Source organism: Thyridium curvatum (assembly GCF_004353045.1).
Source record: "Thyridium curvatum strain D216 chromosome Unknown NODE_23_length_467585_cov_82.455940, whole genome shotgun sequence".
Classification (NCBI taxonomy): domain Eukaryota; kingdom Fungi; phylum Ascomycota; class Sordariomycetes; order Thyridiales; family Thyridiaceae; genus Thyridium; species Thyridium curvatum.
The window spans coordinates 157,085-183,573 of record NW_022156778.1 but is presented as its reverse complement, the minus strand read 5'-3'; the positions used below and the strand labels follow the sequence as shown (position 1 = coordinate 183,573).

At 57.0% G+C, this 26,489-nt stretch overlaps 6 protein-coding genes across 6 annotated transcripts; 4 read left to right on the top strand and 2 right to left on the bottom strand.

Moving 5' to 3' along the window:
• Positions 1-1,202: 1,202 nt before the first annotated feature.
• On the top strand, positions 1,203-5,762 carry E0L32_004693 (uncharacterized protein; the record flags this gene model as incomplete). Its single annotated transcript, XM_031139132.1, has 1 exon — positions 1,203-5,762. One exon carries the CDS (start codon positions 1,203-1,205, stop codon positions 5,760-5,762), a length of 4,560 nt encoding a protein of 1,519 aa, XP_030996846.1.
• An 818-nt stretch (positions 5,763-6,580) lies between these two features.
• E0L32_004692 (uncharacterized protein) lies at positions 6,581-8,709 on the bottom strand (the record flags this gene model as incomplete). Its single annotated transcript, XM_031139131.1, has 2 exons — positions 6,581-7,844; positions 7,952-8,709. The coding sequence occupies 2 exons, from the start codon at positions 8,707-8,709 to the stop codon at positions 6,581-6,583; spliced, it is 2,022 nt and encodes a 673-aa protein (XP_030996845.1).
• Positions 8,710-9,265: 556 nt separating this feature from the next.
• E0L32_004691 (uncharacterized protein) lies at positions 9,266-10,233 on the bottom strand (the record flags this gene model as incomplete). The annotated part of the gene is made up of 2 exons (XM_031139130.1): positions 9,266-9,954; positions 10,011-10,233. The coding sequence occupies 2 exons, from the start codon at positions 10,231-10,233 to the stop codon at positions 9,266-9,268; spliced, it is 912 nt and encodes a 303-aa protein (XP_030996844.1).
• A 5,363-nt stretch (positions 10,234-15,596) lies between these two features.
• Positions 15,597-16,904, top strand: E0L32_004690 (uncharacterized protein; the record flags this gene model as incomplete). The annotated part of the gene is made up of 1 exon (XM_031139129.1): positions 15,597-16,904. One exon carries the CDS (start codon positions 15,597-15,599, stop codon positions 16,902-16,904), a length of 1,308 nt encoding a protein of 435 aa, XP_030996843.1.
• A 947-nt stretch (positions 16,905-17,851) lies between these two features.
• Positions 17,852-19,386, top strand: E0L32_004689 (uncharacterized protein; the record flags this gene model as incomplete). The annotated part of the gene is made up of 2 exons (XM_031139128.1): positions 17,852-17,953; positions 18,028-19,386. The coding sequence occupies 2 exons, from the start codon at positions 17,852-17,854 to the stop codon at positions 19,384-19,386; spliced, it is 1,461 nt and encodes a 486-aa protein (XP_030996842.1).
• A 933-nt stretch (positions 19,387-20,319) lies between these two features.
• E0L32_004688 (uncharacterized protein) lies at positions 20,320-22,615 on the top strand (the record flags this gene model as incomplete). Its single annotated transcript, XM_031139127.1, has 2 exons — positions 20,320-21,292; positions 21,354-22,615. The coding sequence occupies 2 exons, from the start codon at positions 20,320-20,322 to the stop codon at positions 22,613-22,615; spliced, it is 2,235 nt and encodes a 744-aa protein (XP_030996841.1).
• Positions 22,616-26,489: the final 3,874 nt, after the last annotated feature.

Sequence of the window (26,489 nt, the reverse complement as noted above, 5' to 3'; positions counted from 1 at the left end):
GTAAAATCAGGTCTGTATCAAAGTTAGGACATCCTTTGCATCCGTCAACTTACGAGGTAGTACAGCCAAGGATATCATCTCTTGCATATGGGGTCTCACTGTCTCAGTAATGACCCTCTGGTCGGGTCCTGTGTCCCAAATGCATCTGTCCACGAACACTGAATCTGAATCGAAGACTGAGCTTCCACTGGCCTGGTCATGTCTAATCTCAAGATCCCAGCTCGCTCAAAAGGATAGGTCCCCAGGACCCTTTCTGACTGGTCCGAGCCCCAAATCCCCAGCATCCTGATCCTGGCTCACCCATGAAGAAATGGATGGTAGCTGACTCTTGGGAGACGATAAGCCCGACCGCCCACAAATCCGCTGGAGCGCATTTGTTTTGCTGAGCGCTCCCTCCTTACTTCGTACTCCGTACACACGGACATCATGGATGGCATGGCCCCATGTCTCCACCTGAACTCGTCATCTTCCAACTCTTCAACAGGTGGGAACAAGGAGAAACCTGCACAGAGCATGATGCCTTTACACCTTGATGGAGCATCGGTAACAGACGCGTTCCTTTTTTTAGAAGATCAATTCTCTGAGCTATCAGGAAAACCTGTCGTTGCCGCCTAGATGGAAGGTTTAGTATTTCTAGAACCTCGTACCAGCCTCCACTTTGCCAGCCATTGCGGTTTAGTGAGGCATGGGTACACCCTTCTCCCCTGTTCCCGGCCTCCCCGCCCCCCTTTTACAGCGTTCCATGGCAAGTTAGCAGCGCCTCCGGAATATTTCTAGCACCTAAACGTGCACTACCACAGCACCTCGGGGCTACACGGCGGCACGCACAGTGGCCCTAACCACCAGCCCAACTCTCCCTCCAGGGCTGCCCGTTGACCCCCATCCATCAATTGATTGACGGTACCCGCACCCTGCAGTAGTTAATCGCTGTCCGCCCTCCGCCATACTTTTCTGCCATCCTCTCGCGATTCAGACAATCCAATCGTCCCTGAATACCCATTCTCTACAGCTTCTGACTTTTGTGTGTTTTGTGATCTGCGATTTGTACATCTCTCGTTTCGTCTCGGCATATGGAGCACTGAAGCAGCATCACTGTAGAGCTGGTAGGGGAGAACGCATCCAGACGCGGCTGCCATGCTCGTTTCACACCTTCTCTCCGCTTCGTAGGATGATCGCCAGCATCCGCGCCCAACCACTTCATCATGCCGTTTCTTCGCAGACGCGGTGTCATGGCCAGCGAGTCTGATATGCGCCGACACACATTGTTCCCTGCCGCTCATTCAACCTCGAAACAGGCTCCCAGGGCCGATCCCGTCCTCGCCGAAGACGACCCACGAGCAGACTCTCTCGACGAAGCTCCCGCTCCTCAGGTCCCCGCGCCTCCCGTCACACCTCCCAATGACAGCCCATCCTCTAGCCATGTCGCCATGTCTATGGACGACCCCATCAGCCGGCCCGAGTCGCCGCCAATACAGGAGGAAACACCCAAACATCGCCGCTTCTCCATGCTGAGGTTTCGCAACGCATCGGATTCGCAATTAGCTACCAGGGCCAAGCAGCTGGCTCAAGCTGAAAAGCCTCCGCCACTTCCCCAGCGTATGTTCCCTGTCCTATGGCACAACCTGTATATTCCGCTAACGATTCTGACCCTCTCCCTAGCTCCCGAGATCATTACCACGGCCCCAACCTTGGACTTCATGCCTCAGAAGAAGCAGTCCTTCCTTAAACTATCCACGCGAATGCGAAAGTCTGGCGAGTTACCCAGGGACGAGAGCGAGGGGTACAGCAGCCTGAGGCTGTCGAAGAAGGATAGGAGGAGGACATTGGCAAACCAGCCCGGTTTGTTCAATGGGAAGCAGTCAGTCTCGTTCGAGGAGCCCGATCGTGGTGAGCATGGCGAAGGAAGTGTTCCAACCTTGGCCGTACCGAATCATCGACTGTCTGAGTCTTCCCGGTCAGAGGCAAGTTGGGGCGACCATAGCACGCACAGCGGTCTGACCTCAGCTGCATCATCCTTCTTTCGACTCCCGCGACGGAAACAGAAGCACGAGCCGTTGTTCCCGATATCTCATTTGCAAAAGGAGAAGAGCATAGCATCCGCAGACCCTGCTGCTTCCACCCCATCTCTGGCCCCTGAAAGCCCACACTCGGTTAGGGCCAGTACGTCATCCAGGATATCGGGCTTCGGAAACCATGAAACGCCAACTCAGGCACGCCCATCTACAGGCAAGGATCGACCGCACCCGTCGCCCGCTCGAGCACTCTTCCAAAAGTCCAATGCCTCACCAGCTACAGCCTTGTTCCGACCAAGCTCGAGAAACTCGGGCACATCTTCCCCGACACGAGCACCCCCTCATCTCCGAGGGAGGTCGTCGACAATGAGCTCGCTCGGACGTGAGTCCCTCGACGACCGCTTGGCTCCCCCCACCACTCGCACATCCTCCTCGACTGGCAGGAAGAGCTTTGGTGATTTACTAGGTTTGAGCAGGTTGAGACAAAACTCGGATCTGGGCTCGGGTCGGCATGGATCCTTGACGCCAGCCACGCCGGGATCAAACACTTCCAAGAACAATTCATTGCAGCTCCCCAGGGATTCGGTCGTACTCCCCGAGCGCAGGGACGACGACACTCCTGCCAAGTATCTAGCTCGGCTTGAGGAAGTCATCAGCAGAAGTCTGATAGCCAGTGTTCTGTCAAAAGCAACTGATACCTTCTCCCAGTCGGTACTTCGAAGCTACATGAGGACATTCAGTTTCTTCGGAGACCCTATGGATATGGCAATCCGGAAGCTTCTCATGGAAGCGGAACTACCCAAAGAAACCCAGCAGATTGACCGTTGTCTACAGTCTTTTGCAAACCGTTACCACGAATGCAACCCTGGCATCTACTCATCGCCAGACCAAGCGTATTTCATTGCATTTTCCCTCCTCATCCTGCACACCGATGTTTTCAACAAGAACAACAAGTACAAGATGCAAAAGGCGGACTATCTCAAGAACACCCGTGGCGAAGGAATATTTGATGAGATCCTTGAGGTCTTCTATGACAATATCACTTATACCCCATTCATCCACGTCGAGGACGATATCGACATCACTGGTGAACGGTCTGGGGCGAACAAGTCCAAAAAGAAGTCGATCTTTCAGAACGGCACACCCGACGTCAAGAAGGCCGCGAAGGAACCAATAGATCCTTACACATTGATTATCGACAACAAGCTCGATATTCTGCGGCCCAACCTCAAGGAGGTCATGTATCTCGACGACCCTTACGGCTATCTAGGCACGGCCAAAAGCTTGAACCTCAAGGAACTGCAAAAGACTTTCTTCAGAACTGGTGTTCTCCAGATCGTCTCGGCCCGGTCTCGACCAGACGCCTTCATGACAGAAAAAACAGTGACCAACCCAGAGGAAGCACATCCTGGCATAGTTGACATCAAAGTCACAAAGGTCGGCCTTCTCTGGCGGAAGGATGCTAAGAAGAAGAAGACCAGGTCGCCCTGGCAAGAATGGGGCGCGGTTCTCACTGGAGCGCAGCTCTACTTCTTCCGCAACACGGCCTGGATCAAGAATCTCATGCACCAGTACGATCAACACATCAAGCATGAAAACGATGGAGTTCCTGTCATATTCAAGCCGCCGCTGGACAACTTCAAGCCAGATGCGCTCATGTCGACAGATGGCGCAGTTGCTCTGATGGATTCAACGTACAAGAAGCACAAAAACGCCTTTTTGTATGTCAGGCATGGCGGCTTCGAGGAGGTGTTGCTCGCAGACAATGAGGAGGAGATGAACGACTGGCTTGCCAAGCTCAATTATGCTGCTGCCTTCAGGACGTCCGGCGTCCGGATGCGAGGTGTAGTTGGCGGCAACTACGAAGGCCAAAACCGTAGGGCTTTGAGACGACTCGATGCCGACGCTAACACCCAGTCGGTCCAGACACCGACGGGCGAAGTCACCATCACAAGAAGTCGGATTGATCAAAAGATGGCTCAGGACATCCTGACAGCTCGCCGAGATGCCATGGTGCAGAAAGTCACCGAGGCAAATGAGAAACTGGTTCAAGAGGAGAAGAAATTGGAAGAACAGCTTAGGAATGCACGACACCTGCAGATCCTCGCACCAGTTCAGCCCAAGACCCGGGAGCAGATGCTACTCTCAGCCGCTCGTATGGCGACGCAGTTGAAGTGGACCCGGATGGAGAGCTGGAAGATCAAGTGCCACCGAGATATCCTGATCTTGGATCTGGAGGAGGAACAGCAGCTGATGGGTCTACCGCCGCTGAATATCCTCGGCAGTACGTCGCCGGAGAAGGCGCCAGCCATGCCGCGGGATGATTCAAAGACCAGCACCATCGAGCAACCAGCCGCCCAGTCTCCCCCAAGCACCGCTCTGCAGCGCACTTCCACGGCTGGGGCCCAGTCGGAGAACGACTCTCCGCTCTCGGATGTGTTCCAGACGCCACCTACAAGTGCGACTGCGCAGGCTTTTCACCGCCACAAGCCATCCTGGGAGTCGACTTCGATGGGATTGCCTCAGGAGAGCATCAGAAAGTCCTCAGTCTCGAGTGTTGTTTCCTCTGCCGGGCGATCGATTACTGCCACACCCCCGCGCAAGATTGCAAGTGCCGGATCAGCGTCGGACAAAGCTCGCCTTGAGAAGCAGAGAGCGGATGATGAAGAGGACGCAGATGAGCGTGATTTCCTGGCGCAGGCAGGACTTCTTGAAGCATCGCCGTCTCGGAGGAGAGTCAAGAAGATGTCGTCATCGATCATTGAAGATGGCGACGCGCCCGAATCCCATGCAAGTGGTGGATCAGCAGAGAAGCTTGATCGCAGCAAGATCCGCCGTAGCCTTCAGCGTACGCTGCGGGAGGGTGCCGGCCATCTGTCCCACCATAGAAGTCGCAGGAACCGAGACAGCGCCACAGCTGGTGCTTCTGAGGAATCTGCCCCCGAGACCAGCATGCTCACTCGCGGTTCTGGCTCGTTCGTCGTCCACGGCAAGAAGGCATCCGTTATCAACTTTGGTGGCGATCTACATGGAGGCCTGTCCCCGGACGAGCGCCTGAGGCAGCGAAAGTCTCAACAGGGAGTTCCGCAAGCGCAAGATGCAACTGCCACTACAGCCACTGCGGCTTCGACATCACCAGCCCTGACAGAGAGCAGCACGATGGGCGACTTCCACGCAGCCCTGAAGTCTCATCGGGACCGCCCACGGCGCGAGTCCGCAGCGAGCGCCAGCACAGCCACGGCGCGCAGCTTCCAGGAGCTACATAGGAAGTACTCGTCGGCGCAACAGGCGGCCAAGGCCGGCAGCTCGAGCGGGGGCCTCGTGGTGCCGTCAGACGACGATAGCGACGCCGCCATCAGCTTTTCCGACGGGCGGAGGACGCCGCTGCCGCCGATCGAGCCCGCCGAGGAGGGGGAACTGCGGCTGCCGACCATCATTGCCGAGAGACGGCTGGACGACAATGACGACGAAGACACAAATGATGACGACGACGACGATGACGATAACAGCAGCGACGACGACAGCGACGACGACTTCCGTAGCCCGCTCGCCAGCGCGGGCCTGCGGGCCCAATTCTTCACGCCGGAACCGCCCGCGACGCCGGAGCCTGTCACGGCGAAGAAGGTCCGGGACGGCGACAGCGATAGCGATGACGGCGGCGCGGACGAAGACGACCCGCGAGCTGATGGTGCCGGCCGAGAAAGAGGGAAGCAGCTGGCCAACCCGCCGCCGCAGCTTGCTGTCAGCTGAATGACAAACCAGGCAAAAGAAGGAAAAAAAGGCCTCGTCGTCCTCTCGGCTGCTGTTTTTTCTACTGCTGCTGCTGCTGATGTTTTCCCATCCATTTATTGTTTTTTTTCCCCTACATATTCTCTTGCGATTGATGGAAATTAGCGACTTCGAGGGTTTGGTCCAAAAAAAGCACGAAAGAGCCAACATCGTCCACTGTCCTTTGATTTGTTGTTGTTTTTACCCTCTCCTTTTTCTGTTTCTTGTGTACCAATAGAGAAAAAAAAGATCGACAACCCGAAAGAAACGAACAACGAGAAGCACACAGAGAGGTGGACACGCTGGAGGCGCTTCAGCGAGCAGACCCTTGGCAGACTGCTTGCGACGTAGAAGCTCCGTGGGGCGAAGAAAAACCTGAAGACGGGGCAGGGAGGAATCGAGTCTTTTTGCCTTGCCTTTCTGGTAAGGTGGGAGGAGACATATCAGGAGGGCGAAAACCAGTTGTACATAGCATAACCACACACCACATGGCTCAAAAAAGGGCGCTGATTACGGAGTTGAATGGATGAAGTTTACACCACGCATGCATCTAAACTTTGGGACACGGACCATGAATGCCCTGGCAGGAGTAGCTGTTCAGAATCTTCAACTCTTTTTCGCGATATGCAGCTTCTCACCCCCCGTTGTTCTATGACTGACATCCATAGGACGTATACCTAGCTACGATATTCTCTCTCTCCAGCCGTGCCAGTCAGCCCATCCACCTCCAACTCCCCTCTCCCCTCTCTTTACCTTTTCTCTTCTACAAGGTGCATTCATTCCCGTTCCATTCATTTCCTTTATTTCTTTCCCTTCTTCTTCTTCTTGCCCCCGCTCGCGCCCCCCTGCGGCGCCTTCTCGACCCGGACGGACCCGGCGCCGCCCGCCAGCTCGAGCGTCTCCTCGGCGGCACCGGCGCCGCCGACGGGCATGCCGCCCTGCGTCGCCTCGGCCGCGCGCTTCTTGCCCTTGCGGCCCTTGGGCCGGTACGAGCTGCGGTCGCGCAGCGGCAGCCACCGCTCCGGGTCCATCTTGCGGTTGGGGTCGTAGTCTTTGGGCAGCTTGCGCGTCCGCCTGCGCTTCTTCCTGCCGCCGGCGGCCGGCTCGGCGTCCGCGTCCGCGTCCGCGGCGGGGCGCTTCTGGCCAGTCGAGGAGGAGGGAGCAGGAGGAGGGGCCAGGGAGGCGACGCCCTTGGTGAGCAGGGCGCCGACGTCGACGTCCTTGGTGAGCTTCTCGACGGGCATGAGGCTCTCGAGGTGCGGCTCGACCTTGGCGTAGTCGGAGGCGGCGAAGGAGGCGACGAGGCCGGCGTGGGCGACCCTGTCGGACGGGTTCGACGACGAGAGCCGCTCAAAGGCGGCGCCGGCCGTGGCGAGGTCCGACGGGTTGTGAGAGCGCAGGAGCTCGACGCCCGCCTCGCGCAGCAGCGAGGCGCCCGAGTTATGAGAGCCCGCCTTGTCCTGCCAGTGGGCGACGGCGCGCGAGAGCTCGCTCCGCACGGCGTTGTGGCGGCCCTGGAGCTTGTACAGGCCGACGGCCAGGGCCACCAGGCCCGGCGCGAAGCGGACGTCGGCGTGGTCCGGAGTCGTCGCGGCCTCTAGCCGCTTGAAGAAGGCCTCCAGGAGGCTGATGGCCGGCCCGGGGTTCTTGGTCTGGATGTAGAGCTGGATGATGGTAAGGAGGAGTCCGACGTCATCGGGGCGGGTTTCGAGCAGCGGCAGGATGCGTGCCAGGGCACCCTTTCCGGTCTCGAGGTTTGCATGTGCGGCAGCATTGAGGACACCGAGGCCGGTGGTGCCCGCCAGAGTACTCCGCCCGGCTTCCTTGTCTGCCGCGATTCGCTTCGCAGTATTCTTCGCGACACCCTTGAATTTGTGGCACTGGAGCTCGATGATGTATCTGTTCCTCTGCATGATATCGGCTTGGTGCTGAAAGAGGCGATCGCTGCCGGATGACGGCGTTTTTATCGACTCGGCCAGTCGCTGTACCATGTATGGGTTGGTTTCATCACCGAGGACCAGTGAGTTGTACTCGGCGACCGCTTTTGTTGAGCCTTCCGGAATCCTGCATGGCGGGGGCCAGTTAGTTAGCAAGCGATTCTCTCGGTCGGGCGCACGAATGCGCAGACTCCAGGCAGCGATGACAATGGGTGCGGCTTCCCAGCTACTTACTCGGAGATGTCGATCGACTTTTGTATCTCGGCCGCCTCGCTCAGCTTGCCCTGGCGGGCGAGCACGAGCATCTGCTGAACCTTGATGGGCAGCAGCTCGGCCTTTTTGTCCTCATCGCTCAGCTCCTCCGAAGACTCGCAGAGATGCCGGGCCCTCATGAGGAGTATGTCTGCCTGCCTGTACTCGCCCCTGCCCAGGTGCACGCACGCATAGTTGTAGGTCGTCTCAAACGCCAGCATGTCCTCGCGCGACGAGGCGAGCGCCGCCGGGTCCGAGAGCCCGGACCAGCCGAGCTGCGCCTGCACGGCCAGCTCGTTGACGCGCAGGTCCGCCGACTCGTCCATCGCCATGACCGCCTTGGTATCGGCCGTCAGGGCGCCGTACAGCTCCTCGGCGTCGAGGAAGTCGTCGGCCCGGTACGCCGCCTGGGCGGCCACGTGCCGCAGGCCGCGGCTGCTCTCGGCGGCCCTGCGGCAGAGGGCCCGCGCCTCGCCGAGCTGGCCGGTCTTGTAGAGGGCGTAGGCGCGCTCGAGGAGGCAGAAGTCGCCCTGGTCCGGGTGGTCGGCGAGCACGCGCAGGGCGTCGTCGAAGCGGTCGAGCTTGAGCAGGGCGACGGCCTTGGCGTGGCGCGCCGTGGCGATGTCCTCATCTGCGCGCGCCGCAGAGAGAGCGGCGTCGGCTACGCGGAGGGCTTCGTCATGGTCGTCGACTGAGGAGCGGCCCAGGAGGGAATGGAGCGAGGCTACAGCGGCAGCCATGGTGAGAGGAAGGGCCTTTTGCTGGGGCGGGGAGGTGTAGAGAGGTGTGGAAGAGAAAGTTCACTGCGCGGACACCATGCCCCCCTCGAAAATTCTTAAAATTAATACAGCACCAGGAGTCGGCAGAATGGAACGAGAGAGAGGCAATTGGGGCTCCTGCCAGGCTGCTCTCGTGCTTCGAGAGTGGTGAGCTGGACAAGTGACGTTGCGAAAAGTAGAGGGGTCGTTCCTTGCCTGGCGGGGCATGCAATTTTCCTTCAAATCGTTTTGTGGGGATTTGGCGATGGGGAAAAAGAAAGGAAAGCCACAGGTTGGTCAAGTCAACCATGGTCATCGCCTGCACGGAAATTGACTCCATCGCCACAATCGAACATTAGTAGGAATTACTTGAAGAAAGAAAAAAACAAAACAATAATTACATAGAATTCGTGATTGGCCAAGCACTGACTGACCTGGCAAAACCATTGCTACCATTACCCGAAACATGCAGTCATTTCTCGTTATCGTTGCTCGTGAAAGCCATCATAGTACACATAGACCTGCGTCCTGACACCCCCTAGCGCTTAAACAGTCCGAAAAACCCCTTCCGCTTCGGCTCAGGTTGCTGGTACGGCTTCAATGGGTAGATAGGCCTGACGTTGTATTCGTCGGAGCTCGTGTCGTGCTCCAGCCTTCTCCTCCACTTCCTCTCGGGAATCTCTCCCAGTTTCGTGCTATCAGTCGCAATAGACACGATGGAGATCCTGTGGTAGGTCTCGCGTGACGGCGATGACCTGTGAGCTTCCTGTGATTTACCGTGGCTCTTGGGAGTCGGCGTTGTTTGTCTCGCTTTTGAAACGTCTATAGGAGCCTTCGAGCTCGTCACCGAGTCCTTCTTCAGATGCTCCAATGACTTGGATTTTCTTTTGAGTACGCCTGCACCTTCCTTGGAAGGGCGTGCCTTGGTGAGTGACGAGCTGGACTTCGAGCTCGAACGGCTATGCCTCTTCTGGCTGGTGCTCTTGGAGGGTCTTCTCGACGACGATGATGCTACTGAGCTGCTCCGCTTTGATGCCGTGCTGCTCAGCCTATACGAGAACTGATCCATGGCACGGACGGCCTCGGCACGCGATGAATTGGATAGAGACATCAGTGATCTGTAGTCCAGCGTGGCGACAGGGCCATGACCCTTGCGGGAGCTCAAGAAGTTGGCGATAGCGGCCTTGAGCTTCTCGAGTATCCGGCGCAGCGCCGACCTTGAACGGCCTATCGCCTCTTTTGTCAGCCAATTGCCCGGGGGAGTCTGGTGTAAGCTTGCTTACCATCACCCTTCTCGAATCGGCTGCCGGCCTCGCTGAGTCGCGACGAGTACGTCTTGTGAATCTGGCCGCGATCGGATCTGATCGACCTGCGCAGTCGTGAGTGATCGCTGCGGCCGTCGCCACTGCCTACCCCGCCGCCGCTTTTCGTCACGGAGGACTTTAGGAGCTCCAGGCATCTCGAGTAAGTATCGAGCAGCGCAGCGACGCTGTCGCCAAGACCCATGATGGCAGCTGGACCCGGCCTACATACATGCAAACCACAACGCCAGGCGACGTTGAAAACGATTGTCCTTGCAACTCGAGACTCGGCCTTCGGCGTCCAGCCTTGCAATTCCGTGGAGGGGGGCGGTTCCGGCTTCGCCCATGCTACCTACCTACAAGTAGATGCACAGCTATCCGCAGAAGCGCCGACTGTCTGCAAAGCTAGGGTCTAGTCTACCTAGCTCAGAAGACATGCTTTAACTTTTTTGCCGCCCGGCTCTGAGGACCGCCAAACTTTCGACCCTCTCCTCTCGCTGTGCCTTGGACTGCCTCCTGCTGTGCTTGCAGGGCCCCGGACCCCCTGGACCTGCAGCGCCCAATCGGTGTGCGTTCCTTGCCTGCCGTGAACGCCATTTGCTGCCCCCCTGGCCCATGGGCTCCTGGAATCTACAGCCAATCGTGGCCGCTGGACAGAGCACACCTGCTCGTCGCGATTCCTGACGTGCTTGACGCACCAAGACGCAGATGGGCTTGCCTGCCTGTCTGTCTGTGTGGGCACTTTCACCGCTGTTGCATCCTAAACTTGCTCAGACACATGCATATGCTTGAAGGCGAGAAGATGCCACACACACAACACACACAGGCGGCCTCTCTCTCGGAGATCATCGGCTCCCTTACCGAAGACAGACGGCGCTCTACAAGTAGATACCGAAGTTCTTCGTGCCTCTACAAGTACATGGGGCAGAAACCTCGAAATACCCTCGGCAGACGACAAAGTCCCGGCCCCATAGCCTGCGTGCTGCGCGGCAGAGTGTACTTGTACCAGCAGCGCCTGTCGATGTGGACGTCGTGCACTCCACTGTGACCCTCTCCATCTCAGCCTGGAGGCAAATACGACATGATGGGCATAACTACCTAGGTGTCCCACGATCAGGCCGATCAGGATGAGTCCAAGTTTTGACAGATCACTTTCTCCCTGGGCCCTCCCAGGCTCCGCCCCCGAGCGCATGATCGTCCCCATCCAATACCCAACAGCCTCTGAGAGGGCGCGCTGTAAATTGCTGCGTGGGCAGTTGCACAACCCCAAGTGTGGGGGGGCTACGGCAGACCAGCGTAGCGCAAACGGCGTTTGACAGCGGGCGCTACTTTTTAGCCTCGAGGTCGGGGGAGAACCTGCTCCAGCTGCGTCCTCTGCTCGCTGCTCGTCCTCCGCCCCCCTCTCCATCACCAACACCACCACACCTCCCTGACACAATAATTGGAGGTACTCAGGAAGAGCGCCTCCCCCCCAATGGGATGGTTGGATGGAGAGACAGGTGGCCAAGGGTTTGACGGTCAGCCGCCGTTTCATTATGTAATGGGACCCTGGGTCGCGATGAAGACAACGATCCTCGTCCCGCGATCCGGCCCGCCGCGAGCCACTGCCTTGGCGGGATTTTATTCATCGGTTCCAGTCAGAAGAACAGCCCGGCTTTTGGCGATGTGTCAAATCTTGGATAAATACGTACGTACCCATTACACTCTGAAGCCCCCAGGGTCATGCCGGGTGCGTCGGGTTTGCACGTGAAGGCTGCTGGCCCTGAACCCTGGAGGGAGAAGAGCGAGAGAAAAGATTGTGTGCGACCGAGCTTATCTGGGATGACCTGTCCGGTCCCGAGCCTATCGTATCCAAGCTCGATGAGATAATGACAAGGGGCCAATACCGAATTCAGAAGCAAAAGAAAAACCGTTGGCACGGGACGGGGACGTGCATGATCATCAAACGGCCAGGGCCAGCAGGGGGGGCCAGGATCGGCCATGATAAGTTGATTTGCCCAGGATGGCCCAGGATGGTTGCGCCCTTCTTGCCCACGTCCAGAGCCTTTTCCAGATCACCCTGCCTAACTATGTGTAGTTGGCGATAGGTAGGATAAGTGCCCATGCGCGGCCGTCCTTGGTCGCCTGAACCCAATCTGTCCGGACGATGGCGGTGAGGGAGTGGGCGCCCACGCACGCCTGGGAAGGGTGTCTTGAAAGTTGCACGATTGCCGCGACGCACGATCAACAGGGTTGGGGTTCCGGTGGCATTCCGCGTGGCATTTGCATATGCGAGAGTCTCATTCGCCTTGTCTGCCTACCTGATCCATGTCTGAGCCATCGTCCATGTTATCTGGCCATGTGCGACCGGATGATCTAAGCGACGGCGTGGCCGCAGCACGCAAGGCGAGCTGACAATGGCGACGCATTGCTTTTGTCGCAGAGGGCCCAGCGAGAGATAAGGACGGTGTCAGTGGTACGAAGTAAGATGCTACGGCAGCGTTGCTGGCCAATGTGCCTGACCAGAAGGCGACGAGATCCGAGACCCAATCTGCGCTATTGGGACGACAAGCCGTGCCCGGCTGGTCAGGGTGCGACATGCGCAAGGAGCATCTTCAATGGTGATGACCGTGGGGATGGGGCCTTTGTGCTACTTCGTTAGAAGAAACGCGATGTTCGACGGGCTCTTCATGCCGCGCTGCGTTCTTCTTCGAAGCTGGAGGCACTGCGTCCTTGTCGTTATGTCCTTGGCCGTGCTGTGTTGTACAGCACAGCAGAGTAGGTACACAGACTCTCCCGCCTTCGAGGGACCATCAGAGGGAGTGGGGGCTCACAAGGGAAGCTGGCGGGATGGCCGTGACAAGGCCTTGGCCTTTCTATTTCTGTGCAGCCGCTTGATGAGGATTGTAATAGGAGCAATCACGTCGAGAGATGGTCGAGGAACGATGCCAACGAGTCACTAGGTCCAAGGCAGGTAGCTGGATGTACAATAGATATGGAATCTGACGCTTGTGACCTTGACATCCCAGCGCTTCTCGCCTCATGTCTCTCGCAACAGACAGCAGGGGTGACCAAGGATGCGTGACAGCGTCAATGGGAGGCCTAAGGCCTGGCGTGGCTTGTCTACTTGTCGCAGATGTGCGTCCTGTTCCAATGCGCCGCTGCTCCCATCGCTCTTGGTCATCGTCACGTAAGATGGTGACATGAGTGTGTACTTGTATGCGTGCGTGTGCCGTTTCAAGGAAAGGTACGTCTCTCTTTTTGCCGTCCGTTGTCGCAACGCCCTCGTCAACTGGAGGGACGCATCCACGCATCCTGCCCTGCAAGTGATTCAGGAAACGGGGGGTTAACTGCAGGCAGGCGAATCACATGAAGCCATGCCAATCCATCCGGGTATCTGTTATCTCTGGCACCCCCACAAGCAGACTGGCTTGGCCCCCCGTCATCCATGTGGCTCGCCATGTCGATGCCCACTCTTTTCGGTCTTGCCCCTGTCTCTGCCGTCCAGCCTGTTGTCCGCGTACGGAGGAGGGCTTGGGTTCTTGGTTGTACAGGCTCGATAAAGAAAAAGGCTCGAGCGAGTAAAGGCAGAGGACCTCCCTCTGCTCTTATCCTGCGTCTGGACTCCCTTCCTGTTCGATGGGACGTGGCCAGAGGGGCCAGGGCCATGGCCGTGCCACTGAGGGTCCCTGTTTGTGACAGCATTTGCTGAAGCTGACACCAGTGAGGCCGAGGGTGTCCTGACATGCCCTCCCTTGAATGGCGTCGCCCATATGGAGGAAACGGAGCTGCAATACGGCTTGTTCTTCCCTGTCCAAGAAAGAAGACGGCCACCCACGGCCACCAACAAAAATGGCCAACCCACGACTGCCCACGATTCCCACTTCTTGCTCCACTCCTCCCCCAGTCCGCTGTGCTCCCTTCTCACAAGTACTTGTAGTCTTCTTGGTGGAGGGAGTGTCCGGAAGGAAATATGTCTTTTGCCGACGCAGCCCCAGAATTCGCATTCCTGCGCCACTGGGTTGGTGTCGAGGAGCACGAGAATGGCGGAAAGAGGGAAATATCGACGCTGCTCTGCGAGTTGCTGCAGAGGCACCACCACCACACCCTGAAGGGTAGTCGAGCTATCATCACGACGATCGTTTTTTTTTTCTCTCTCTTGTTGCTCATGCGGGAACTTCCTCATCCCGCGGTGGGTCTTTAAGCGGTCCGCTCCTCCCTGCTCTTTAAGTACTTGTAGGTAGGTACCTAAGTTAGCTCTTCCGTCTCCCGTGTCGAAGTGACAAGTCCAAAATGGCATCCCCCCGTCCGTTTGCTCCTGCCGCCGCCCGCTATCTCTCGCACGCCCAAGCAGGGGTAGGAATTTGAGCCGTATATCCATCCATAGAAACCGCTTCCCTGCCTGTGCGTTCCTTATCTTGGATCTGCCTTATTACCTCAACTAGGCCTACATGACCTTCAGGGCTACCTGGCTCAAGGATCAGAAGTAAGGAATCACTAACTACCTTACTACTCCGTACTCCCTGCGGTACTTTCTTTTTCCTCTCCTCTCCTCTCCTCTCATCCGTATTCGATCCAATCTTATACCACCTTCTCCGTCAAGCAACCTCTGTTTCTTCACACTTCGATCTCCGTCGGTTGGGTCATCCTTATTCGACGACCATCAACAGCCAACTGGACCTCAATCCCTTGTCTGTGTCCATCGTAGCGCCGGCAGTGAGCTTGGACTTATCTTGCGCCGCAACGTGGGAATCAGAACTGTGTCTCTATAGATCCCCTACCCATCTGCATCCGACCTACCAACTTCTTCTGTTCCTGGACCGCCAAGAAGTCTGATTCGGACATCTACATCATAAGATACCACCAGGGTACTCTCGCCGTATCTGCCCTTTGAGTACACGGTACACCAGACAGAGCCCAGCACGCCGTGGCCCTGCCATCTGTGCTGATCGGGCCTGAAGGCTGCTATCTATCTGACCGAGACTAGGCCGCCTCCGTTCTGCCTCGTCCAACACTTATACCCTTTGTGCCGTCCGTGAGCACCCGCCTCAGCACACGGACATCCAGGGCTATCCTTTCTCTCGCTCGCAGTGTCCACCACTACCCAGTCTCCTCGCAGACATCCCATTCTCTCCAATTTTTTGTTTATTGAGACTGTTCCATGGACGACTTCCAAGCGATCTCTGCGCGGATCCACTGTGCACTGTGCCGTGTTCGATAGGGCTGGCTGTGTCGCTTGTTTGAGTCAGAGATATCATCAAACCCCGCCGACCCATATGCCGTCGGCCGCCCACACCTGATAACCCCTACCCAGAACGACAGAGAACTAAGGAGGGCCCGGAGCAACTCAGCAGGAACTGCGGCAGGAAGCACGCCGCCTGCCGTACCCTGATGTCCGTTTATTCCACACCATCTCCGAGGCAAAGCCCACTTGACAGGGCAGAGTCTCCGTTGCCTGAAGGCCAATGTCGATTCATCCTGCTCGTCCCGGAAATTAGAGGTCAACGATGTGCTTGTGTCAGCTTTCACCTCAACAAGAGCACACCTAGTGCCACTTGTGACTGTGGCCACTTGGCCTGCTACCACGTCATGAGCGCTGATTGTCCTTCCGACAAACAGGAGATTGAATCGTTGAGACAGAGAATCCAGGTCCTGGAGGACGAGAAATACGAGCGTGACCTCATAAAGGAGCGACTTCAAGTGCTGGAAGAACAACGGCATGGAAATCTCAACCTCCTTGTGCGTGTGAGCGAGCTGGAAGAAGCTATGGAGAGAAGCAAGGAAGAGTTCGGTCAGGAGATCAAGGCCAGCTATCGCAACTTGACCCGCGCTTGGCACTCGATTGGCGAGCTGACCCAGCGGAATGAGCACCTGGAGAAACGCATCCAAGCGAGCGAGGAAGAGCAGCGAAGGCTAGCTCAGAGGCAGCTGGAGCTCGTCGATGTTGACATATCCCTGGAAGAGCGGGTGGAAGAGCTGGAGGGAATCCTCGACGAGGAGGCCGGGAAAAAGAAAACTCACCGAGAGCGTGGACGTAGCAAGTCGGCAATCAACTCGATCCCGACAAGTGCATCACTGATGCCAGAGAGACGCGCAGAGGCGTCCACAAGCCTGGCTTGGCCAGCAAACCACGACCCCTTGTCCAATTCGACCATCATACCTCTGAGACCCGCACCCACTTCAGCCAGCATTCATGCTGGGTCTTTCTCATGGACCGTCCATGTGTCCCTGATGCCGACAGCCACCCGGCCATTTCCATTCGAAAGAGACACGGTTGCGTACAAGCGATGCCTCTCCCGTGGACTGCATCAGATGGTTGCCATCACCGGATATGACGACGAATCATTCGTAACCGCCGTGTCCAAGGCTTTCAAGAATTTGCTGCTGGACCGACCCTGGGCGCCGTTGCAGGCCGAGCTGTGCAATGCAGAGTCGTTGCAGGGTCTGCCGATGCTCCGTCAACTGGACGCAACCCTTGTGGGCCGCAAATATGACTTTGAATTTCTACGCCGATATTGCGCCGTCCATGACGCCAGAGGAAGGATCGACTCACTCTATATAGCTCTCCGAGACGACTCCCTGTCCTGGAACTTCTTGCGGCACGCACCAGTCTTTGTGACCGGCCTCGAGGCCTGCTGGGAATACACGCCTCTGCTTGATGGGAACGACCTTTTTGATGACGATGACGAGCCCGGTAATCCTTCCCGTCCATCTGCCGGTGAGATTATTCAGGTACTCCCTCCGTCACTCAAGCGTGCCGCCTCGGAGATGTCTCGCTCATCCAGCTTTGGATCCACAGTCACCAGCAAGCTGACCGACGGCGAGGGTCCTTCCGCGAAGGCGCCCTGCCTCATCAATGTTGCTGAGGTCAGTAGCAGAAGAGCCGAAACTGTGTGAAGGAGGACATCTGCTCTACGATTTGTTGATGAGATTTTGGTTTCATTGTTGATTATCTCTGTTGATTGGTTTTGCGTTATGGTGATGGCGTTTGGCGGCGTAGATAGACTTGGATACAGGATGAGGATACATGGCGTTTTGGGAGAAAAGAGGGGAGCAAGTCAGAGAGGTCTAGCATAGCTGCTTCTGCAGAGACAGTAGACCGCTACTTCTCCAGGTCTTTATTGATATGTCTGCCAGCTTTTCTTGCTGCTTCTCAGCGTCGCTCGTCGGGCCTCGTCGCGGTGAGATGAGGGGCCAGGGAAGGAAGAACCATAATGGGCCTATGGGCCTCTGTTGAGGAAGAAGCAATGGTCCTCCCTGTAGGGTAGTCAGAGTGAATAGCAACAAGCTTTCATAAGTAGCCGAGCTGGAGCATTATGTCCTGGCCATAAATCTAGATCAGTCGCGAAATGTGTGATATGGATGTGAGGGAGGTTGCTTGGTGAGTGGGAGGCTGATAGATTGCCGGGACGGGGAAGGATGCCCGCAGCAAGCTAGAATAGATCGGCCAATCGCTTTGGAGAGTTGACTCCTCGAAGGCCAAGGGCGCTCTTTTTAGGCGCGACGTCCCCGCTAAAGACCGGAAAGATACAGAGATTGGTTCCAGCAACAACGGCACGCCGCATTTGCTTTGACCCATTGGACCTTGGATTCGACCCAAGCCTTGCGGTCCCTCACTTTCTGATAAACGGCCATCGCTTGCGACAAGTATTCTTCCACATGCAGCCTTGTTGCTTGACATAATCTTGATCTTTCTCTCACATCTACGTCGGCAATCACCCACTTCCAGACTACAAAATCCACTGCTCGATCTTTTCTTTCGCCGCGGAACAGACTTCACGCGAATCCGACAAGGTCCAACAGTCGCATAGAAGCGCGCTCGCAGCTTCGGCTCTGCTGCCAAAATGGACTTCGATATCGAAATGGGGGATGGCATTGGGGGCGAGGCTTATCCGATAGAGGAGCAGGGCATACAGGACGATATCCTGCCAGTAGACGACGCGCAGGTTAGTAGTGAATGGGGTGGTTTCGATACCAAGAGGTGGACCTTTTCTCATTTTGTGAACGTCGCGCAATACAGGAACCAGGCGAGGTGGAAGAAGACGTCTCCGGCGCGGGCGCACAATCCGGCGACCAGACCCTCGTCTTGAACAAGATACACCTGCGCGGGCTCGACGCCTTCAACCCCGACGACCTCAGGGCATACGTCAAGGAGCACTACAGCGCGGGCACCTTTGACCGCATCGAGTGGATCGACGACACCTCGGCCAACCTCCTGTTCAAGACCGAGGCCTCCGCGTCCGAGGCGCTCATCGCCCTGTGCGCCGTCGAGATCACGGAGCCCGCGCACCTCCCGCCGGGAGAGCTGCTGCCCGCCAAGCCGTACGCGTCCAAGCCAGATAACACCTTGCAGGTGCGCTTCGCGCTGGCCTCGGACCGGAAGGAGGCGGGTGCCGCGGCGCGCAGCCGGTTCTACCTGCTGAACCCAGAGTACGACCCGGAGGAGAGGCGCCGGCGGGGCGAGTTTGACCGGAGCAGGGGCAAGTATCGCGATAGGGACGGCGATCGGTACCGCCGGGGCGGCGGCGGCGGCGACAGGCGGCGGAGGAACTACGAGGACGACGAGCCGGAGACGTTCGACGTCAACCTATACGACGACGACGAGGCGGCGTTGGCGAAGCGGGAGTCGCGCCCCTCGGGTAGGAGGCGTCGCCGGTACAGCTCTCGGTCGAGGTCGCGATCTAGCGGGTCGGACGCGGGCCGGTATGCACGACAGAACCAGAGTAAGGAGCTCTTCCCGGACCGGCGGCCGCGGGAAAGGAACGGCCTGTCCTCTCGGAATCGATCGGCGTCCCCGGCGAGGAGTGCGGGTGGAGGAGACATGGACGTGGATAGCGATCGGAGGGCAGGGTCGAGGAACCGAGACAAGGCTCGCTCCATCAAGGACCGGCTGTCGCGGGACAACAGCACCAAGGAGCTGTTCCCGACCAAGGTGTCGGCGCCCGGCTCACGGGCCCAGATGGACCGGGTCGATCCGACCGACAGCATGACTACGCGCCTGAGTGGTATGTCCGTCCTCAGTTACGACGGTGCCTGTGACACCGTCTTCTCCGTCCTTTTGCACCAGCACCAGCACCAGCACCAGCACCAACATCACCTCCACCCTTCTGGCAAGACAAGCAGCAACAGCATGGTGATGTGCAGATCAGTGATAACCAACAATAACCCCACAGATCGGATCACGAGGCCGTCGTCGGACAGCGCGTTCAACATCCGCGGCCTGGCGGCCAAGAAGGGCGACGAGCAAGGGTTCGCCATCAAGGGGAGCGCCAAGGAGCTGTTCCCGGACAAGCTGAACAACGCTGGCAAGGAGCTATTCGCGGACAAGCTGCACGGTAGGGGTCGGCCGCGGCAGAGGGCCGAGGACCATTTCAAATGAGGGATCTCTCGGGAGGGGGAAGGGATGACGAAGGAGTAAACTCACTGGGCAGGTTGCAAACGATAGCACAATACGTTCGAGTATTGTGCCCCGTTCCGCTTTATGCACATCTTTCTCGCGAGCCCGCAAGTTACCCCTGCGGCCTCAACCATGATGTTCGAGGAAGAGTCTGCTTTGGGGGAGGGAGGTTCGGGAAGATGAACGAGCGGGCCGGGCGGGCTGTTGAGAACAGAGAGGCCTTTACATCCGAGGCGGTGCACTTCCGAGGACTATTGCTTGAGCTCTTGTAGTTGTAGTACCTACCTAGCCTTGTATACCATCCAGGGCATCCCTGAAAGCTTCACGCACCCAATCCGTCCATCATCAAGTCTCGAAATCCATAGAAAGAGAATTGAGACGAGCGACGCTTCCTTGGCGGGCAACCGAATCTGGACTGTGGACGGTACAAAACCGCAATAGTATCTACCTGTGTAATGGCAGATCATGACGATACTTGCGGTCCGAACGTTGGCAACTTCAAGGTGCTTGCTTCCACCCAGCTACCCCCAGAATCATTTCTTCGGCTCATCGATGCGGGAAATTTGACAACACCCTTTGTCAGTGCAAAAGAGGCAAGTGGCTTAGGTTCCCTCTACGCCTACCAGCAGGCAGGTGCCAGCCAGAACCTGAGTCACTCACAATTCAGCAAACACTCACTCTGACATCAGGTCTCCTTCATTTTCTTTTGTACTTCGGGGGTTACACGTCCCAGGGGCGCCATCTCATTCCTTTACAAAAAGAAGAAAAAGGCAGCAGAGTTAACTGGAATACAGCAGCACCTTACCGGCTCACTTCGTGTCAGTACTACTACTACTGGCTGAAGAACCTTTAGCGTTACAGAAATATCTGATGAACTCTCGAATTTGATCAAGACCACTCCTCCCTGGTATCACTATGTCGGATCTGACCCGTTTACTCGGGCTCGGAGCTCGGTCTCTGACGCCCACCTCGATGAGCAGAACCCCAGCCGAGGAGCCCAAAGTGTCGAAATCGGCTGATAGGAAGGAATCGCATCACAACCGACCAACCCCCCTCTCGCGTGTCTCGAGCTACTTCAATCTCGGAGGTCACAAGGACGACCACAATGACGAGGAAAGGCCATTGCTTCAGGACACTCGCAGGCAAGCGAGGACTCCTCAGCCATCCAAGACTCCCGCGATCACCCAACAGCTCTCACTTACAGGAGACGGCCCTGGCGATGACCGGTCTGGGAGGGCTTCCAAGGCCAAGGGGCCAGCTGAGGAGTCACGCACCTGGCACACACCGACCTTGATGCAGATGGCGGAGGAGCTCCAGGCGGAAATCATGTCGAGCCGCGATTCTATGACGCCTCTGCCGCCGCGTTTCAACGCCCACATCCTACACCTCGTCGAGGGCGTGTACAAGTTTGAGGACAAGTTGGACAAGGCCAGGGAGAGGAGAAAGGAGGCCAAGCGCGAGCGCCTGCGAGACCTGGTCCAGTTCGGGGAGATGAGCAAGGAGTGGATCGAGAGGGAGCACCAGTACAAGGCCGAGATCAGGAGACTGGAGAAGCTCCTCGCCCAGCATTCAGACAAAGGGATGGAGACGGTTGCTCTGGCGAGGGCTAATTCTGTGGTCAACAGGAGCGACACTCGAAGGTTCACCGCCAAAGTCCATCGAGTCAGCGCGGGAGAGGGCCAAATACAGCTTGGAGCTCACCAAGAGCAGGGAGGTGGCACCGTAGCTGACCTCGCCGATGCAACTACAGACGAGAGTTCTGGGGGGAAACACTTCAGTGATGACCAACTCGTTACGAGGCCAAAGAGGTCGCTTGACCAGCTCACTAAAGTCAAGGAAAAGAAAAGGGGACAGGGAAAGGGGAAACAGAAAGCAGAACCGAAACTGCGTAAGTTCATCGTACGCACTCACACAACATATGGAACGGACTTTGAGCTGACAGCATATAGCTCCCCTGGTTCTCGATCCGGACCACGACGTTAAGGTCAGTGAGTATTTTAGAAGACTGAGAACGATCACCGAAGGCTCTCACCAGGCGGCCAGAAGGAGGAGACACGAGTTCATCTCCTCTCCTAGTTTGTCAACGGCGGTCAGCCAAAACGAGCCCAGGCCACCAACGGATGTGAAACTTGAATCCCAAACTTCGAGACCTAACAGAGCTTCACCATCACCACCTTGCCCTCCACCGGAGGCTTCTCGGATGACAAGAAACGAAGAGGCGTGTGCACCCCTGGAGTGCACCGAAAATCGGTCGACTTCGTCGACCTCAAGCAGCAGCTGCTCGGATAGCGAGAGCAGAAGAGCAGACTTGTTCAACACCGGTATAGGACAGCATGTACAGTCTACTTCACAAGGTCTTGGCGAGACAAACTCTTTGCTCGAGGAGGCCGAACCAACAGAAGGCTTCCAAAGGGACAAGACCTTGACCCAGGCAGACTACGAGGCGTTCATGGCGCAAGCTCAGCCGAGTCCCCGTCGAAGCCGACGTTTCTCCTTCACTTTCGGTGACGATACAGATTATGACGTGGCGCCGCGACCGCCACTGGTGTCCCATACAACCGATTCTCAGGTTCGAGTATCAGTCTCGGACCCCGCAGGTGACAGGACCCCGAAACCCGTTGTGCCTGCGCCTGGCCCTGCGAACCAGAGTTTGGAAGAGACGGTGCGCGGCTTGCCGGTCATATCTGTGACCAACACCGAGCCGGCACCGAACCAAGCACAGCCCGAAGACCCAGCCTCGCGTGGAACTTTAAGCAGGGCGGGAGCGGCCAAAGTCAAAACTGCAAAGAGGGACAGCAGCGCGACGGCGCCGCCTGGAACCAAGGATGGATCGACGTCAAGTCTGCAGGCCGGTGCAACCACGGCGACCGGAGACACGGTTGCCACGGACGTTTCTCGCAGCCGGGCAACGGGCCCACAGTCAGAGTTGGCGGCGAGCCGGGACCGAGCAGGAGGGGGAGGGAGGGTGCCTACGTCGGCCACGACAAGCCCAACCCCTTTACCATCATCTCCTTGGACCACTACTCCACCATCTGGGGCCAGAGGCTCGTCCGAGACCGCAGCGACGCCTCTCACGACGCCAGACCAGGGCGCTCGCATCGCGGCCACGAGGGCTGTCGAGCGAATGAACCGAAGCGAACAGACGACGACGACGACGACAACAGGCAAGGGGGTATCTCGAACGACGTCTGCAGGCGGGTCCAGGAGTTGAGCTTCTGCCGAGCTTCTGCCATCCCGTTAGGCTACGTTGGCTTCATGCTTCTGATCTGTTCACATGGCTGTTTTGGACCCCCCCTTTCGATGCCATTTGTCCTGGAGGAGAAGACAGTCCGGTTTTGGTCCCCTTGATGGGTTCAGCATCTTTCATGTCGGAGGAGCTAGAGGCTCTTAGGATCCTTGGTTCACACGTGGTCCGGCTCGGGGGGGACGAAGGGGCTAGAACGTCGGGGGTATTTCTACTATCCTTGCGCCCCGTTCGGACGTGCATTAGGGAAATTGATAGATACCTGTTGATGGAGTGGGAGGGACGTGGTGATAGGATGGCTTTGCACACGAACCCCCCCCCTAATTTGTTGTGTGGGTGAGTGTTGTGTGTGAGTGGGCGGGTGAAGCGTCGTCTCCTGGCTTTCTCTGTTCCGAGCTACGACGGATCGGGAAAATCACCGCGTCCTTGGAGAGCGAGAAAGGAGCGCTTGGGTGTGTGTCCTTTTGTGATGAAATGGTTCGCGTGAGAAGCATAGCGTACGTAGGGTTGCAATGGCCATGCAGGAGGACCTCCGAATATTCTCTCGTCCGTCTCGGGCTCTCTCAAATTTGCGCTGCTGTTTGTTGTTGTTTCTCTCTGCTAGGCCAGGAGGCGGGCAGGCGGGCACCCGTCCGTGTTAGTGCGAGCCAGACCCAAGAAGCAATTATATCCCAATCTAGGCCAGCCAGCCCAGCCAGCCCAGCACAGTTTTAGTACTTTTCCTGGCCGAGCAGGTAGGTACCTGGGAAGTACAAACCTGCCAAAAAACAAGGGAGAACCCCGAATCAAACCATCCCTTCTTCTCGCTACATGGACGGAGTAGGTAACTAGGTGATGTCTGAGGTGGTGGTTGGGTGGGATCGTTGCGCTACCGAGTTAGGTACATATCACGCCTCCCCCCTCCGTGTGAAAGGCCCTTCAGCAGCTTGCAATTGAGTTTCAACCCTGGGGACGTTTCCGTCAGACTTGGACGACAATGACGAAACGGGGCACCAGCACTAATGCAACGCTCAGCCCATCTGTCCGTCGTTCCGTCGTATTCGCGAAAAAAAACGGGAAACGGAAAACGCAAGTTGACCAGAACCGGAAACCCTTTGGAGATTTTCTTTTGACAGCACACCTCCTTTGGTTTGGCCTGGAGGGAGGGGGGGAGGGAGGGAGAGGGGAACGGCCCTTGGAGACCGATGCTGGATGGAATGGGACACCGAGGGTCGGTTTATGGTACAAGTACTTGGGGAGCATTCATCTCTGCTAGATGCACGCCCCCAAAATGTCACTGATAAAAGGCGGATAGGGCACCGTCGCTACAGCACAAGAACGAGTGAAGGACTCTGGCTGGAAGGACTTCCTTCCCCGGCGAAACGTCGTGTTCTGGTTGAGCACACGGATGGAAGAGACATGTGCCGTTCCAAGTAGCGTTTCGAATTCCACATGTCAATCACGCCTCCCTCTCACAAGCAAAGTAGAGAGAGAGTATGAGAGGATAGGTGTGTTCACCGCAAGCTGGCCCCAACGCAAACAAACACCAGCCCGACCTCTATTCAGCCAACTTGCAGGGGAAGTGCCGCTTAATTGCAGCTCTTAAGAGCAGGGATTCAGCTGAGCAGAGCCCCCCCGGCTGATGATCCTTTGGTTCGCTCGATAGCCGAGGAACGGTTGGCCCAGATCGCTGGGTCGCGTGCACCTAAAAACACGCGCAAAACACACACACCGATGTTGGTAACCCTGCCCTTCGTGGGATCTGTCCCAACCTCGGGGAAATTCTCCTTATCTCCCCTTGACTTCTTCTTCTCCTTCTTCGACGCACAAGGAGGTAAAATGGGCACCTAGATAGCATTGGGTCTCGTTGTCCACGTAAGCGTTGCACCTTGCGAACCTGTCTAAAACGCGTTTTGCTACTGCGGAATGTCAGTTGGCGTCAAAGTAGTTAGGGCACTACTAACCTACTAGGTACTGCCCTTCGCCAGAGTGCATCGCGCGCCGTTAGAGCATCCAGAGATTCTAGCCAGTCATTTTTGCCAGTTTGCGGCGCCCGGCCAGCGATACTTACCTGCCTAGTACTCTCGCTGATCTGGCGATCACATGGCCTAATCAGACCTCGTGCGTCCCAATCTCGCGATCAACTGCGCGATTTCATGACCTCACCATTCCATCCCCTACACACATGTCTCTGATCGCAGGTCTCATCTCGCAACAGAACCTCACCATCTGTTCCTGTGTTACAGAAGAAGGAGGGGGGGAGGCATAAAAATCGTGGCTGCGGAGACTTGGCTCTGCCTCTTTGTGCCTCGTACCCGGGCGGCGTCCCACACCGCCCCGTAGCCCGGCCGCCGGTGCATGTCTCAGCTGCGGCCTTGAGCGAATGGCAACGCTGAGGATGTCATCACACCTCTCGGACCTGAAACGGTGGCGGGATAGTCTCGCGATAGTCTTGTTCCTCAAGGCCCAGCCCATCGCCAAGTCCACATGTCACCGACAATTGAGTTGGGAGAAACCACTTACCACACTGATCCCAGCTATTCCAAATACACACTCACTCCCTTGGTGGCGAACATGCCCTGGACGGTAAGCGCTCATGCTGTCTTCACCGATGTCGCTCACGACAGGTCCGCCACGCGGCCTCGACTTCTTCAAGTCTGATCTTTGTGCGTGTTCCCGGAAACAACCCTCTCCGCGCCATGGTTTCACCCGGTAAGCAAAAGGAAAGAGCTGACGAACTGGTGTGGATGGGATCTGGGAGCCGGAAACGGCAACATGCCCGTGGCTGCAAGAGATGAACTGGCTAGCCCCGTCCGCTGGCTGCAGGCTGCGGTGTCACGTCGTACGATCTGAACAAGACGATCTTGCATCACCGGCCACTTACCGTCATCCCTTCTGCCGCTTCCTTGACTTCAGAGGAAGCGGACCAAAGGTGGCGGCACCCCTTTCACAAGCGTCTAAAAAGCATAGGAGAAGTGAAGACTTGCTCGTACAATGCCTAGAATCCCGCCAGACTCCGTGCTGTTCATGCAAGCGATATCAAACACGCAACCAGTTCACCTGCTCTGTGAGTCTGTGTGACGGTCTCACTCGGGACACATCGTGGCGGGAAAGTTTAGGTTGTTTAAGGTTCGGGAAGGTGCTGTAGACATGAACTACACCGCCGTCCCGGGACAAGATCGCGCACGTTGTGTCCTTTGCCTAGGGAGTTTGGCGATCCTGTAGACCGCCTTCCGGTCCGCGGAGCAGAGACGGCCCGTTAGCTTGTTGAATCGTGAAGCAGGTAGAATTTGCTGAGGAGGTGAGACCTGGCCACGCATATTCCATTCAGTTAGTAGAGTTGCACCACAGTGGCTCGGGCTACACATGGAACATACTCGTGCAACCAACCGTTGTGATTCAAAGACTAGCACCGTGGTGACTAGAACTCGGTCCCGACAGGCTCCATGTATCATATCTAGCGTACTAGCGCTTTCGTCGGTTGGCTGCTCCCGCACTGGACGGCCGTTTAGGTATGCTTTGCGTCGTGGGTATACGCTGGTGCCCTGCGATGAAAGATGCATGGGTTGGGAGAGATGACGGGTTGCTAAGTACCAGCCACAGTCCAGGCTAGTGAACCGGGAGGTGGGAGCTATTGAGAGACGGCGCTTGTGAATTGGCAGAAACGGGCACGGGGAACGTACGATGTTGGCCCAAGCGGGGAAGTAGAGTAATAGAACGGGAAAGGTTTGCGAAAGGAGCCTCAAAAGAATAGCTGAAAACGTCCATCTTGCGCAGGGGGAAATAGATCCATCAAAAGCATCCAAATGAGGCGTCATGCAGGAAGCGCATTCGCCAGGAGAGTAATGTCCGGATGGTCAAA